This window comes from Phoca vitulina, unplaced genomic scaffold (genome assembly GCF_004348235.1).
Source record: "Phoca vitulina isolate PV1807 unplaced genomic scaffold, GSC_HSeal_1.0 scaffold67, whole genome shotgun sequence".
NCBI classification, from domain to species: domain Eukaryota; kingdom Metazoa; phylum Chordata; class Mammalia; order Carnivora; family Phocidae; genus Phoca; species Phoca vitulina.
This window is the reverse complement of record NW_022589770.1, coordinates 4669253-4683177: the sequence shown is the minus strand read 5'-3', so window position 1 is coordinate 4683177 and position 13925 is coordinate 4669253. Positions and strand designations below refer to the sequence as shown.

Here is a 13925-nt window from a genome sequence, read left to right as displayed (position 1 = left end):
CTCACAGTTCTATAGGGTGTTCTCCCTAGAGATACGGGTTTGGTTTGAGACTGCTGGAAATGGCCCGCTTCTATCAGAAATAACATTCCTGCCTATCATGTAAAGGAAATGTCATTGCCAGCTAAGTGATTTGCTTTGGAACATACTCCCCCGTGCTTGCTGTGATTTGAAGGCATTCCACAGATGTGAACCCCAGATCACGTGATTTGTCTTACATCTGAAGTGCCTCTCTCTCACTGGGAGATAGAGGGGCCATGTTCTTTTAACGGAAGACAACCAGCCACTCCAGAAAGGCCCAGCCGTAGCACCAGCCGAAGGGAGTAAAGACTGTTTGCAGCATTCTGTGAAGAACTGCTAGACATTTTAGCTGTGATGTAGTAGAACGAGGGAACATAAAACAGCAGTGGAAGGGGGGGCATGTGAAAAAATGAGTTTCAAATTTCAAAATGTGGGTTTATTGCTAATTTTGTTGAGGTATGTGATTGACAGATACAAGGTCAGTAAGATTTAGGAAAGTCATCTCTTTCAAACAACTTTAAATTTTAGACGATTCTTCCCTTTTCCTCTTTACCTGAGTGCATGGTCATAATTCCACCCGGGGAAAAAACATACTGCTAAAAGGTCTAAATTTATAGCTTTCAGATTATTACTAAATTTTTGACATTGAATCAAAAAGGTATAGAAGTTTAAGAGGAAATTCTTGAGTAATGAAAAAGTGGTCAGAACACTTCTGCCTAATGGTTCCCAGATAGAGTGTGACATGTGTACATTCTGACCACAGAAGTTGTAATTTGGCAGCTGGAAGTGCTGTTTGGAATAAAATGAAGGCACACAAGTTGTAAGTAGCCACTCTACATAAGGAGTTGCTTTTGTGCGGAGTAGAGAGACAAGTCACTCCATATAATTATTTGTGTTTGCTCAATGTGAGATTGTGGCTGTGGGTTAGATACAGTGGAAGGTGAAATAGGAAAGTGGTCGCAGCTAAATTAAGACCTTTTCAAAACTTACAAAACAGTTGGTTAAAGACCTACCCTCTGAGGCCTTTAACCAATTACGTTTTCATTCTGACTGCACATTTCAGAGTCATAACTGTACTAAAATATGGATTTCAGTATATGTAAAATTAGTCTTTTTTAGTAAAAGGTTTTGGTTATAAAAGTAAGGCATGCTTATTGTAGATAATTTGGAAAACACAGAAGTTCCCAAAAAAATGCCAACAATTCCAATAACTCAAAACAAGTTATCATATGTGATTCTGTGGACCCCCTTTTCACATATATGGTCTAACTCAGGGGCTGGCAAAGTTTAAAGCCTGTGGACAAACCCACCTGTCACCTGGTTCTGTGTAGGCTCCAAGCTAGGAATGGTTTTTACATTTTTAAATGGCTGAAAAGAAAGAAAAAGAAGAATATTTCATGATGTGAAAATTATGGGAAATCCAAATTTCAGCGCTCACGAATAAAATTTTATTGGAACACGGGCTGCTAATTCATTTGCATATCTTCTATGGCTGCGTTTGGGTGACAATGGCAGGATTTAGTAGTGGCAACAGAGAACATATGGCCTGCAAAACATGAATTATTATTTGACCCTTTACAGAAAAAGTTTTCTGACCCCTGGTTCAACCTAAGCGTCTGTCCATGTTATCTGTAAGTTCATGACCGTGAATTTTATAGCTGTATAGTATTCCGTCAAGTGGCTGTAGCTTACTTAAAGATACTTTAGTAAGTAAGATGAAAACGTTGTTGAGTATGGGGTTATTTCCAATTTTTGTCTGTTAGTACTGATATAAGGAACATAGTCATAAATGGAATTGTCAGATCCAGTGGTATTACCCATTTAAGGCAGCTGCCAAATTATAGTCCAAGTGGTTCTATCAATTTATACAATCACTACCAATTTATAAATGCCTGTTTCATAATGCCTTCACTAACATTTAGTATCATAATTTTTTAAAGTTCAGTTTTGACTGGCAACAAATAAATACCTTTTTACTTTCCATTTTTGATGACTCTTGGAGGTTACCATTTTTTCCCATTTATTTTTTAATCAGCTATAGTTTTACTTTTGCAAACTGCCAGTTTCATAACCTTTGCTCATGGTTCAAAGAGTTTTTTTTTTTTTTTTTAAGATTTTATTGAGAGAGAGAGAGCAAGTGAGAGAGAGAGAGAGAGCACGAGTGAGGGAGAGGGCGGAGGCAGAGGGAGAAGCAGACTCCCCGCTGAGCAGGGAGCCCGATGCAGGGCTCGATTCCAGGACCCCAGGATCATGACTCGAGTCAAAGGCAGACGCTTAACCCACTGAGCCACCCAGGTGCCCCGGTTCAAATAGTTTTAAAGATAAAAACCATGGAAAGAAAATTTTGAACTTTCAAAGCTTTTTTCCCCCCCTTATCCACATTCCAAAGATAATGAACACTTCCTTGTGATTCCTTTTTTAGAAAGAAAAATAGGTGTACATATGCCTGTGTGTGTCTTCTATTTATTTTTAAAATACAAGTGGGTTCTCTCTATCCACACACACATAATTTCAAACCTTCTTTTTTCACTTAGACATATTTATATATTATATGTTTACATATTCACCTTAATTTTTTTTGATGGTTGTATTCTCTGGTTGTGTCGTACTTCACTTGAATAGCACTCGGTTGGATGGATCCTTTAGTTTTACTTAAAAACTGTTTTTCTGTAAAAAACCAAAAATGCTCAATGAACACATCTATCTGCTTACCTTGGTGAACTTTTGTGAGTGTGGCCAGAGAAGAAATGCCTAGCGGTGGAATTGCTGGATCAATGGTCAGGTGCATTTAAAATTCTGTCTTCCAGATGGGTTGCACCAAGCTTGCATCCCTGCCTATGTGGTCTGAGCTTGTCTCTCAGCAGTGGGTATCATCAGACATCTAAATTTTTGCCTATCTTATTGGTGAAATGTCGTCTTCATTGGCATGTTTTGTGTTGCGTCTCTCTCTGTTTTTTAAGATTTTATTTATTGATTTATTTATTTGAGAGAGAGCGAGAGCGCACATGCGCCAGGGCCTGCAGCGGCTGGGAAAGGGGCAGAGAGAGAGAAGAGAACCTCGAGCGGACTCCACTCTGAGCAGGGAGCCCGACCTGGGGCTCGATCCCAGGACCCTGAGATCATGACCTGAGCTGAAATCGAGAGTCAGACGCTTAACCGACTGAGCCACCCAGGCGCCCCTTGTGTTGCATTTTTTAAATTATGAATGAGGTTTAACACTTTTTCATGTTTATTGGTTATTGTATTCCTCCCTTTCCAACCAAAAGGCCAATTTATATCTGAGGCAAAGGCTGCTGGTGGTTTCCTGAGATCTGTTTTCTCTTTGTTTCTTAGTAATAAAACTTCTGAATATTACCTGGGTCACTCGGGGGGCGGGGGGGAGTTACATTTCTGATATCCCTGAAGTTTAATTAGACGTGTAACCCAAGTTCTGACCGATGGGATGTAAGCAAAAGTGTTGTGATTTTAGAAAGTGTCTTTAAATGTAAATGGTGCCTCCTTCTCGTCTTTGTCCTCCTTTCTTCTGCCTAGAATGCAGACATAGGGCTGGAACTGAAGCAATTGTTTTGGGCCCTGAGGTGGAAGTCACATACTGAGGCTACAGAGCCCAAGATAGAGGCAGTTTGGGTTTCTTTTTTGGTTTTGTTTTTTTGTTTGGATTCCTGATAACTTCAAACAGTCATATCAGAGAGAAATAAACTATCTTATTTAAGCCACTGACATTTTGAGTTTTCTGTTACAGCTAAACCCAATCTTAATACTAGACTATCCTTAGCCCGCTTTCTAATTAGGTTCTCTTTTTCTTCAGTTGCATGAGTCTCTTGTCAATTAAGAAAATCACTCTAGGGGTGCCTGGGTGGCTCAGTCAGTTGAGCGTCTGCCTTCGGCTCAGGTCATGATCCCGGGGTCCTGGGATCGAGCCCCGTGTTGGGCTCCCTGCTCAGCAGGCAGTCTGCTTCTCCCTCTCCCTCTGCTGCTCCCCCTACTTGCGCTCTCTCTCTGTCAAATAAATAAATAAATAAATAAATAAATAAATAAATAAATACAATCTTTAAAAAAAAAATCACTCTTATGGCCATCATGTGTGTTGCACTATGTTTATCAGTTATCGTTTCAGTTTTTCAATGGCATTTTTTCTAAGTAGTATGCCCAAGTTTTTATTTATTCAATTTTTGTACCTTTGTATGTACTTGGGTGTATGGATATATTTACATTTCAAATTCCCTCTGAATTTTTTGCAACTACATTTTTCTAAGACACAGAGGAAAAAATGGCCACCTTTGCATTTTCTGACCATTTCTGGCATTCTTACCATCAGGTGTATCAGAATTACCAGGGCGGGAGCAGGCTGGGAGCACAGGGTCGGGAAAGAAAGTAGGAAAAGAAAGAACAAAAGCTATCCGGGAAAATCCTTCAACTCTTTTTCCAACCTCAGTCATGTCAGGAAATCTAAACATCCAAGAGAAGAAAATGGGAATTGTTATCTTGTCAGGCGTAAGACATCTTTAAAGTAATTTAAAATTAAAGTTTAGATGCTCGAGTGTAATTTAAAACTTCAGCGCTCAATTTTATCTCTGAAAATAACAACATATAAGCTCCTTTGGTGAAAGGCCAGAACTTTTATTTTATGTAAATGCTATAAAATCTATTTATTTACTCCAGTACCATGGATATTGAAATGTGGGACTACAATAAAATATGTTATCAAAAATATAAACATTTATTTTTAGCCTCTAGTACAATCTATGTACTTTTATTTCCCAGCTTCACAGAGATTTGTTGAGCCATTGCTATGTTTATGAAACAGTTCTGGTTATAAAATAAGCCTGAGGCTGTCTTCTTTGGGCAGCATGGTAAGGTAGTGGTCAAGCATTAGGGGAGAAGAATCAGAAGGATCAAGAGTCACATCTTTTTCTACCACGTTCCAAGCTGTGCAACATGGAGCAATTTATTCTACTCTCTCAGCCCCAGTCTTTCAACTGCAAAATGAGGGTAACAGTAGTACTTTCTCATTGAGTTGTTGTGAGAATCGAGATAGTGTCTATAAAGCTAAACCTAGCACAGGGCCTGACATTTATGCCCAATACATGTTAGCTATAATTATAAATTTGGAATTTGTTATCATCTGAGAAGAGTAGAAGGAGAGGGGAAGAAGGAGAGCTCCTGAATGCTCTTGCCTTTTGTGTCTATTATTTCATTTAATCCTTATAACGACCCTAGGAGGGGTTATTCTTCCTATGTCCCAGAGGATGCAGATGGACACAGGCTCAGTAATTTGTCAGAGGTCACACGGTTAATACATGGCAGGATCAAGTGTGGAGCCCAAGGTCTCTCCAGCTTCAGAGCCCTCGTCCGTTCCACTGTACTGTGCTGCTTGGAATTGGGGCGAAATCTGTATCTACGTGAAATGACCAAATAGCAATAGGAGAGCAGCCTGAGTGGCTTGTTCATCGGAAATCTTATCTAGCCCCAGATACTCTGCTAAGTGCTAGGAAGGCGAAGTCCCGAATCCATTGCACCAGGTGCTCAGAGTTTTATAGGGGAGTTATTAGTGAATACAAATAAGCAAAAATAGAAAAATAGACGCTCATGAGGGAATGTAAAAATGTGACTGGGTGTCACAGCTCACTGTAGTTAGGGAAGGGCGGGGTGGGGATCCCGAAAAGCCTCACAAAGAGGGAAACGTTGAGCAGAGTCTGAAAGGTGGGAGGAGCACTCACCCCACGAAGGACAGAAGGATACTCTGGGCAGCGGACAGGTAGGGAGCGGGCGTGAAGCACAGGGGCATCGTGTGTAGGGGATGCACAAATTCCATGTGATTGGATTGCGGAGTACAAGGGAGGAAATGGTAGATGAGGCTGGACAGGGAAGCAAAGAGCTGCACAGCCCCATGGCCAAGGATGTGCTTAGAGAGAGGCACAAAGAATCAAGGCTGTAGGCCAGTTACTCTGCCACATTAACCAAGTGGTCAGGGCTGATTCTGAACCAGATAGATAGACTTTAGAGCTCTCACTCTTGAACCAATGTTGAATGTCTACGTGAGGACAAAATTGTTATAACATGAATCAAGTATGTTATTAATATCTTCTATCTCTCTTTTCTATTTGCCTCTATCTCTACAGTTGCCCTTCCTTCTTAATCTCTAGGTTTAAGGCCTCTTAGGTTGTTCTGTATCTAGAGACTCCTTTACTCCAATTACTCACATATCCCTGCATGTCTTGATGTCAGTGAGCTAAAGAGCCAAACTGGTCTGCACTAAGATTTCATGACTTACAAGGAAAAGAATGCATAAAATATTCCTACAGGTTTGGCATTGGTAACCCAAAGTTAGGATTGGTAACTACAACGAATAAATATTTAATGATGTGATAGCAGGTGTATGTATATATTTATATATACACACATATGTATGTGTATGTATATATATAATGTATGGATGTGAATGCACATAGCAAGTGCATATAATGTACACACACACAAATATTTATCAAGTGCATGTTATATGTATGTATCAAGTGCATGTTATATGTATATATATCAGGTATATGATGGGCCATTCCACAAGAGAAAACTATGTATGTGATTATTGCCAACTTTGTGCAGACCACAGTGTCCTATGACGCCAACATGGCAGGCTGGAAGATAGACAGGTAGAATTTGGTTAACTAACTCGAAGTCTTTGGAAGGAGGAAGACTCTGTGATATTGAGTCTGGAGACTCTAGTGGTAAGAACACATTAGCAGATAAAGTAGCAATAGTGAGAGAGCCTCACTGGAAGGCCCTCTGGTGAGTACTTTGATTCCTTCGTCAGTTTATGTGTCGCTGCACACCCTACTTAAAACCAGGGCAATAATTTACAGAGCTTAAAACATCATCATGGAGGTCAAAGTCATAAAACAGGTACTTCAGAATTTAATTGAATGAACCCACATCATCTAAACTGTGGCTAATCTTGTTATTTATGCGACTTAAAAAAAAAAAGATTTTATTTATTTGTTTGTCAGAGAGAGAGAGAGCACAAGTAGGGGGAATGGCAGAGGGAGAGGGAGAAGCAGGCTCCCCACTGAGCAGGGAACCTGATGCCGGACTTGATCCCAGGACCCTGGGATCATGACCTGAGCCGAAGGCAGACGCTTAACCGACTCAGCCACCCAGGTGTCCCTCTATGCAACTTTTTAAAAAAAACCATGTGCAATGTGCATTCCTCCTCTCTATGTCCCCTCAAAATCTGAAGTACTGTATTTGGGTTAACATCATCCACAAAAGTTGGGCGTTAACATTATGTCATACACCATCATGCATGGAATTATGTGAATCTATAGAACTTCAGAGCTGTAAAGGGTGTAGCTCCTTATTTTATAGGCAAGGGACGTGATACGTGGATGGACTAATTCCCATGGCGGAAATGGCCCAGCTAGACTGGAACAGAAGTGGGAGGGAAAACTGTAGTCGTTGGCTCTCCATTCCAGGACTCCCACTATGTGCCTGGCAGAACCGCCATGTAGTAGCATCCGGCTTACTAAATCACATCACCACACACTGTTCAGAATACGAGATTCCAGAAGACTTAACTCGATAATATATGCCACGTGGGAGACAGATAGTTTGGTGTCATCTGTTCAGAAGCCTTGATCTGCAAAATGGCTTTCATTTATAGACAACCTCCTGAGTGATTATCATATTATTAGACTAATGCTTTATTTACTTTTTTTGTTGGGAAAACACTCTTGGAAAACTAAGGTATTAAGGCCTTGAAAAATAGCTATTAGACATGTCCAATTACTGTATTTCATAAAAATTTTAAAATGCAGAAATGTAGTGAACACATTCTGTATTGTGAATATATATTTAGCTGATGGACTGTAACAGTTCAAATAGAATCATTTACAGCTTATTGAGTAAATAAAAGTGCTTCCATAAAGATTCACATGACACCTAGCTTTTATTTCAGGTAACTAATCTCTTTTTGAAAAATTGCTTAAATTTAGATTTAAATGAGGGAGTACCAGAACACCTCAGCAGTTTAAAAAGTAATTCAAATGACCATGGGCTTTACAGATTTAAAATATAAGATCAGGCGGTGAATATTAACTTTTAATGGTCTCTGATAAAAAAGTTATTTAACTGTCTTTTACTTTCTGTGTTATATTAAAAGTGTTATGATATATTTCTGGACACTATTTGTAACAAGAGAAAAGAGTTCATATTTACTTTTTCTTTTCATGGTGAAAGGTTTTTTGTTTTTTTTTTAAAACATATAATGTATTATTTGTTTCAGGGGTGCAGGTCTGTGATTCATCAGTCTTATATAATACCCAGTGCCCATTACAACACACACGCTCCCCAATGTCCATCACCCCATCCCCCAGCTCACCTCCCCTCCTTGTTTTTTTTTTACATCACATTCTCAAATCAAGATTTCATCAGAATTTTTGCTGGCTTGTTTACAAGCTATTAAGTGACTTAAAATCAGATTTTTTCCCCCATTTCATGAAAAAAAAAATACTTTCTAGCAGTGTATGGAGTATAGCAAATTATCCTACTAGCAAAAAAGAAGAAAAATGTGTTTTCATTTACACAAAAGTAAATCTGTTTACTTGGTGGAGGGCATATCTTTTGGGGGTGCAAATCTTAAAAAAAAACCCTCTTTTTTTTAAAAGTTGTTTTCCATGGTTAGGACATAAAAGGTCAGAAGGTAGCATGCAAAAAGTGAGAGTCTGATTTGAAATACTAGGGAAATACCCAACATCCCATTTCAAGATGATTTAGTTAAAAAAAAAAATGTTATATTAGATGAAAAGATGCTTTCGGTCAACCTGGTGGAAAATAGACGTATTAAAAAGTTAAGGTGAGAAAGGGCAAAAGAGGACCCCCCTTGTAGAGTGCCAAGATCCATCGACTATTAAGGAGAAACGAGCAGTTAGAGGCCTTCCCTAAAGGATGGTCTCCCTAATATGTAATGCGCTAGGTTGATGGGATCACGAGAACAAAAAAGGAAACTTCAAGAACAGAATATAGATTGGAGTAAATCATGTACACCTTTAATATCGCCAACAGGGGTGAGTGGTCAGTGTGGCACGGTTCTGTTGCTCTAGTCGAAGGCTTCAGAACAAAATACCCTCAGAGACTCCTGGACCTTCCTTGGTCCGCTTTTGCACACTCTTCTCTTCGTGTATAGTTTGCTTAGACCAGAACTTGAGATATAAAGATGTGACAACAAATTTTGAAGCCTCACCTGACAGTTTTCTTTTATCATAATAAAGAATACTGTGGCTATCCCTAAATTTTACTAAGAAAATCAGGCCCCACCACCTCCTGCCTTCCCGGGACTCCCTTTGGCCTCAGGTCTGACAGAAGGAGAAGTTAGGAGATGGCGCTAGGGTCTTGATAACAGCAAAATCAATCAGGTCATGGTGCTGCCCATTCGGACATGCAGAAAAAAAATTAGAAAAGGTGATTCTGGGAGCCGTAAAAGGGCAGGAATCTGCAACTCCAGCCTCGGATGGAATGAGATGCCTCTCTCTGTTCAGGGTCCAATATTCCAGGTTTGCAAAGGAAACCTTATCAGCGTTGCTAATCAGGGTCAACGCCTGATCTCAGGATGTCTTTTCCTTCCATCGGGGTAAGCTAAACCCTCTCCTTCGTAAAGTCATTCAAGTGGTCATTTTAGGTGTTTTATTTTTTTAAACTTCCAGCATAAAAAGGGATGATTTCCATCAGCTGTAGGCTTGTAGTGGAGTATCAAGAAATCAAAAGAACAGAGATCAAAGGAAATTGCTGAACTAGGTGTTAGATGCAGCCATTGATTTTTCTCTAGTTGTAGTTAAAAAAAATCCACAAAAATGGTAACATATACAACAGTTGCATTGCTGATACTTTCCTAAAACTACTGATGGCTTCCCTCTTGTTTTCACATGTCGGAGTGGTTTTGTAGAATGTGACATAATAAAGCAGGTTCTTAAAGTTCATGCGATTTTATTGCCAAAACTGTAAGAGAATATACCAAAAAGAGGTTGTTTTTTTTTTTTTTTTAAAAACTCTGCAATGTAAAGTGTGGTTTTTAATGGAGACACTTATGACGAGACTTATTATCTCAAGAACATTTATTTGTTGGGAATCTGGAAAATTCTGACATACAATTGATCAATAGTTACTATCAATAAATGTCATAAAATAATAGTACCTATCTGCTTTACTGATAAGACTTCATTCATGTTAAATGTTAACTACTGATTATCAGCGTTACTGAAGGCTTCATCAAAATATTAATTCTGTTTTCAAGTACATCGTGGATGTGTGGATTTCCTTGATTTCACTTCTAGTAGTTTCTGGATACCAGTAATGTTTTAAAATATGTGGCAAATAGTTTTTCATGTTGCAATCCCATGTTTTTTGTTTTTGTTTTTGTTTTTTGTTTTTTTTAAAGATTTTATTTATTTATTTGAGGGAGAGAATGAGATAGAGAGAGAGAGCATGAGAGGGGGAGGGTCAGAGGGAGAAGCAGACTCCCCGTTGAGCAGGGAGCCTGATGCGGGACTCGATCCTGGGACTCCAGGATCATGACCTGAGCCGAAGGCAGTCGCTTAACCAACTGAGCCACCCAGGCGCCCCCAATCCCATGTTTTGATAACGCGATTTCCAAATACTTTCAATAGAACAGTTTTTTATTGAAATAGAGCAGTGGCATTATTATCAAAGGAAAAGGCAAAAAAGTTCATTTCCCTGGCATTTTATATCTCATTGTGCTATCTCCTAGAGGTCACTAGAATTTACTTATTTTTCTTTGTGCTGTATTTGTCAATTAAATGAGTCCGGCTGATAGATCTTAAAAACATAAATACCCACAGTTCATGTTCTCAGCAGTCGGATCTTCCATGTTATATAGCACATATTATAGAGCATAATGAAATAAACACTCTTAGCATTGGCTTCTGGAGATTGCCTGTGGCAGGAGATTGCCTGATTGCCCTGACTCTTTGATGCAATAACTTTATAAAAGTTTTATACAATGTTTCAGTGTTTGGACAAACTCCGGAAAAGTTCATGACATCGGACACTTTAGAAGGGATTCAATCACGCTTGGAAAATAATTTACTATTTATATATTATCATACTGATAATGGCAAAATTAAAAATGGCGTTTCCACCCCACCTTGTATCACGATGACTATTAGCCCCCACTTCCCTGTGTCTGGTTTCCGATTCTGTTTCAGAGTTTTCAACTCTATGTCTATTTGTTTTTTCCTTCTTCATATTGTAGGTAGGATCACGAGACCATTCAAATCTCTCCATTCCTTCAAGAGCTGCTCTTCCAGCGGAAGCAGTTGGTGTGGGGGATTTCTTGCCATTGCAAGCTGAACTGGACACAACTTACACTTTCTTGAAGGAGACATTGATAAATCCGCTGATGTCATCTCACTCCTCTCCGGAGACTATGTCTGCTAATGCCAAACGACCAACCCAGATTGGATAATGACTTTACGAAATAAAACAAAAAAAAAGGCAGGAAGAGTTAACAGTACAATTAAAATTGTTTTGAAGGGGGATTTTCTTATCAGTTGAATTTTGTTTCAGCACAAACGGCAGTGGGTTTTTAAAAATCGTGTGGCATGTTGACGTGTGTGGGTACCTATGTCTCCCTGAATAATGAAATAACCAACTTTTTTTCCTTCTAAGTTTTATTTATGATCACAGTTGCTCATTTTTATGTAACATATTTTTAAATGTTAAAGAATGACACATTTTGGGTAATTTCCTTCAGACTTAAAAAAATCAATAAGCCATTTTAGTCTCTATCTATCAAAGTTGTTTCATACTTGTCTATTTTAAAGCAGGACCGCAATACTTTAATAGGATTGAAAGAGCTATTTGAAATGTATGCCAATGATTCCTGTCATTTCATGGCAGCCCTGCCATGGTTCACTGAGCCCCCTCTTCTCTCTTGTCAGCTCGGCTGAAGACAAGCATTTAGTTGCAAACTTTAAGCAGGTTGTGCAAAACAGAAATGATGTGACTGCTTCCCCTCCTGCACAATAATGTCACTCCTGGTCAATGTGAGAAGGTCAGGTTGCTCCTTGTAAAGCTACATGATACCACTTGCCCATTTGAACAAGTTAAGTTAACTGCTGAATCTGGTCCCTGCAGGCATTGAAAACTCATCCTTTTATCAAGTCTGCATTTGATGAGAAAGTGGAGCGATCGTGCCGGCAGGATTTCTGTGGTATGGTTGGGCACTTCATAAGGACGGTGCCCACACGAGGAGAGCAGGTGATATGAAATAGTATGAGCTGAAAAACTTCAAGGTAACGGCTGTTTTGACCTTCAAAAGAGACTCCTTTTTTGTTTTGGTTGTTGGTAGGACCCAAGAGTGACGCCCATCTTTGATGCTGACAGAATTTAAAACAAGGCCATTGCCCTGCATTTTCTGCCTTGTAGCACACAAAAGTAAAATTGTATGTCAGGCCGAGATGTCGGGGAGCTGACAAGATGCCCCAGTGACATTTCAGCTAGAAAGAGCAAGTGTCTTGCAACCAAGTGGTCAAATATCAAATAATAGGTCAAGCAGGAAGGAGCTGAGTTCTAACCACAAAGAGGTTTCTGGTAACTTACTTGACAAGCTTTTGGGCGCTTTGTGGCTTGACAAAGTGATGTTCTGTTGGGTATCGCTAGACAGACTGTTCTTTATCGCCTTCAGAAGATCAGACATTGACATTGATTAAACTCTTTAACCCTTAAAGGTTAAATCCTTGCAGTTTGCATCATGGTAAGTGAAGAACAAAGAAATATCTGTAATAGGTATTTGTTTTTGTATTAATCGTTTAACTGCCCCAGTGCTATTAACTTCTGATGTGAACTGTACTTTCTGGCAGAGTTTTGATACAAAATCCACATTTTATATTATTTTTCACGATGGAGTTTTTCATTATGGATACATTTAGAAAATAAAATAGAAATTCCCTATGTATTATGGAATCTATCTTGTCTTGTTTTGACAGTGACATTTGATCCAACTATGACCCAACTTCTGAGAATTCTTTCTATTGGCCTTGGTAAATAAAATTTGTATACTAACTATTGATGTTATTAGCCAAATTAGCCAAGGGATTTATGCCATCAGAGGGGAAATTATTACTGTCCTACCATGTAACACAATCCTGTTTCTTACAGTACTGAGCCAGCGTAATTAGCTTTAGATAAATATTTAGAAAGCTGTTTATGTGAAGTAAAATTACATCTTTAACCAAATTTCTCTTAGTTCTTTCCCTGGAATTATTTTTATTAACCATGCCGGGTTTTGAATGTTATAGAACATGCCCTGTGTAACAGAACACGTGTGTGAAATTCCACTCGCAAATTTACTGTAACACAGAAGATGTTATTGATTGTTTTTGTATGGATCATAGAAGAATTTCTGCGCATTTCGAAACACTTTCTTCTGTCCTTCCATACAGTGATTAAGACATTGTATAGAAATTGATACACAGCTTTGTAGTTCATGTGATGTGACATCCCTTCCAATTCCCACACTATAGTAAAGCAGTGTTACCCTGTATCACTTACACGTCTTTGTGTGTGTAGGTTCGTGTTGAATCTGTTTCCAGAGTTTACTAATTTAAGAGGAATGAGCACCTCTGTAAACTTAGCCTTGGGCAGTTCTGGGTTTTTCTTGCCTTCATTTTACCATCTGTTAATGGGATAACACCAAAAATAAATGTGTATGTCTCTCCATATATGTGGGTATCTGATTTTACAGATACATTTTATACTGTAAATTCTGAACCACAAATTCAAAAAGATTATTAAATCAAATCCAATCATGTCACTTTTATAACCAACTAGATGCTAAAGGCCAAAGAAACCGAAGGATGAGCCTCCTGAGTGATCATTAGTATTCACTACCAAATATA

At 38.9% G+C, this 13925-nt stretch overlaps 1 protein-coding gene across 1 annotated transcript in view; it reads left to right on the top strand.

The window, feature by feature from the left end:
- Positions 1–13139, top strand: part of CCDC171 (coiled-coil domain containing 171) — a 317703-nt gene extending 304564 nt beyond the window's left edge. The window contains exon 26 of the mRNA XM_032392436.1: positions 11279–13139. Within this exon, the coding sequence (XP_032248327.1) occupies positions 11279–11491 (213 nt within the window). The 3' untranslated portion in view covers positions 11492–13139. The remainder of the gene's footprint in view (positions 1–11278) is intronic.
- The last annotated feature ends 786 nt before the right edge of the window (positions 13140–13925 follow it).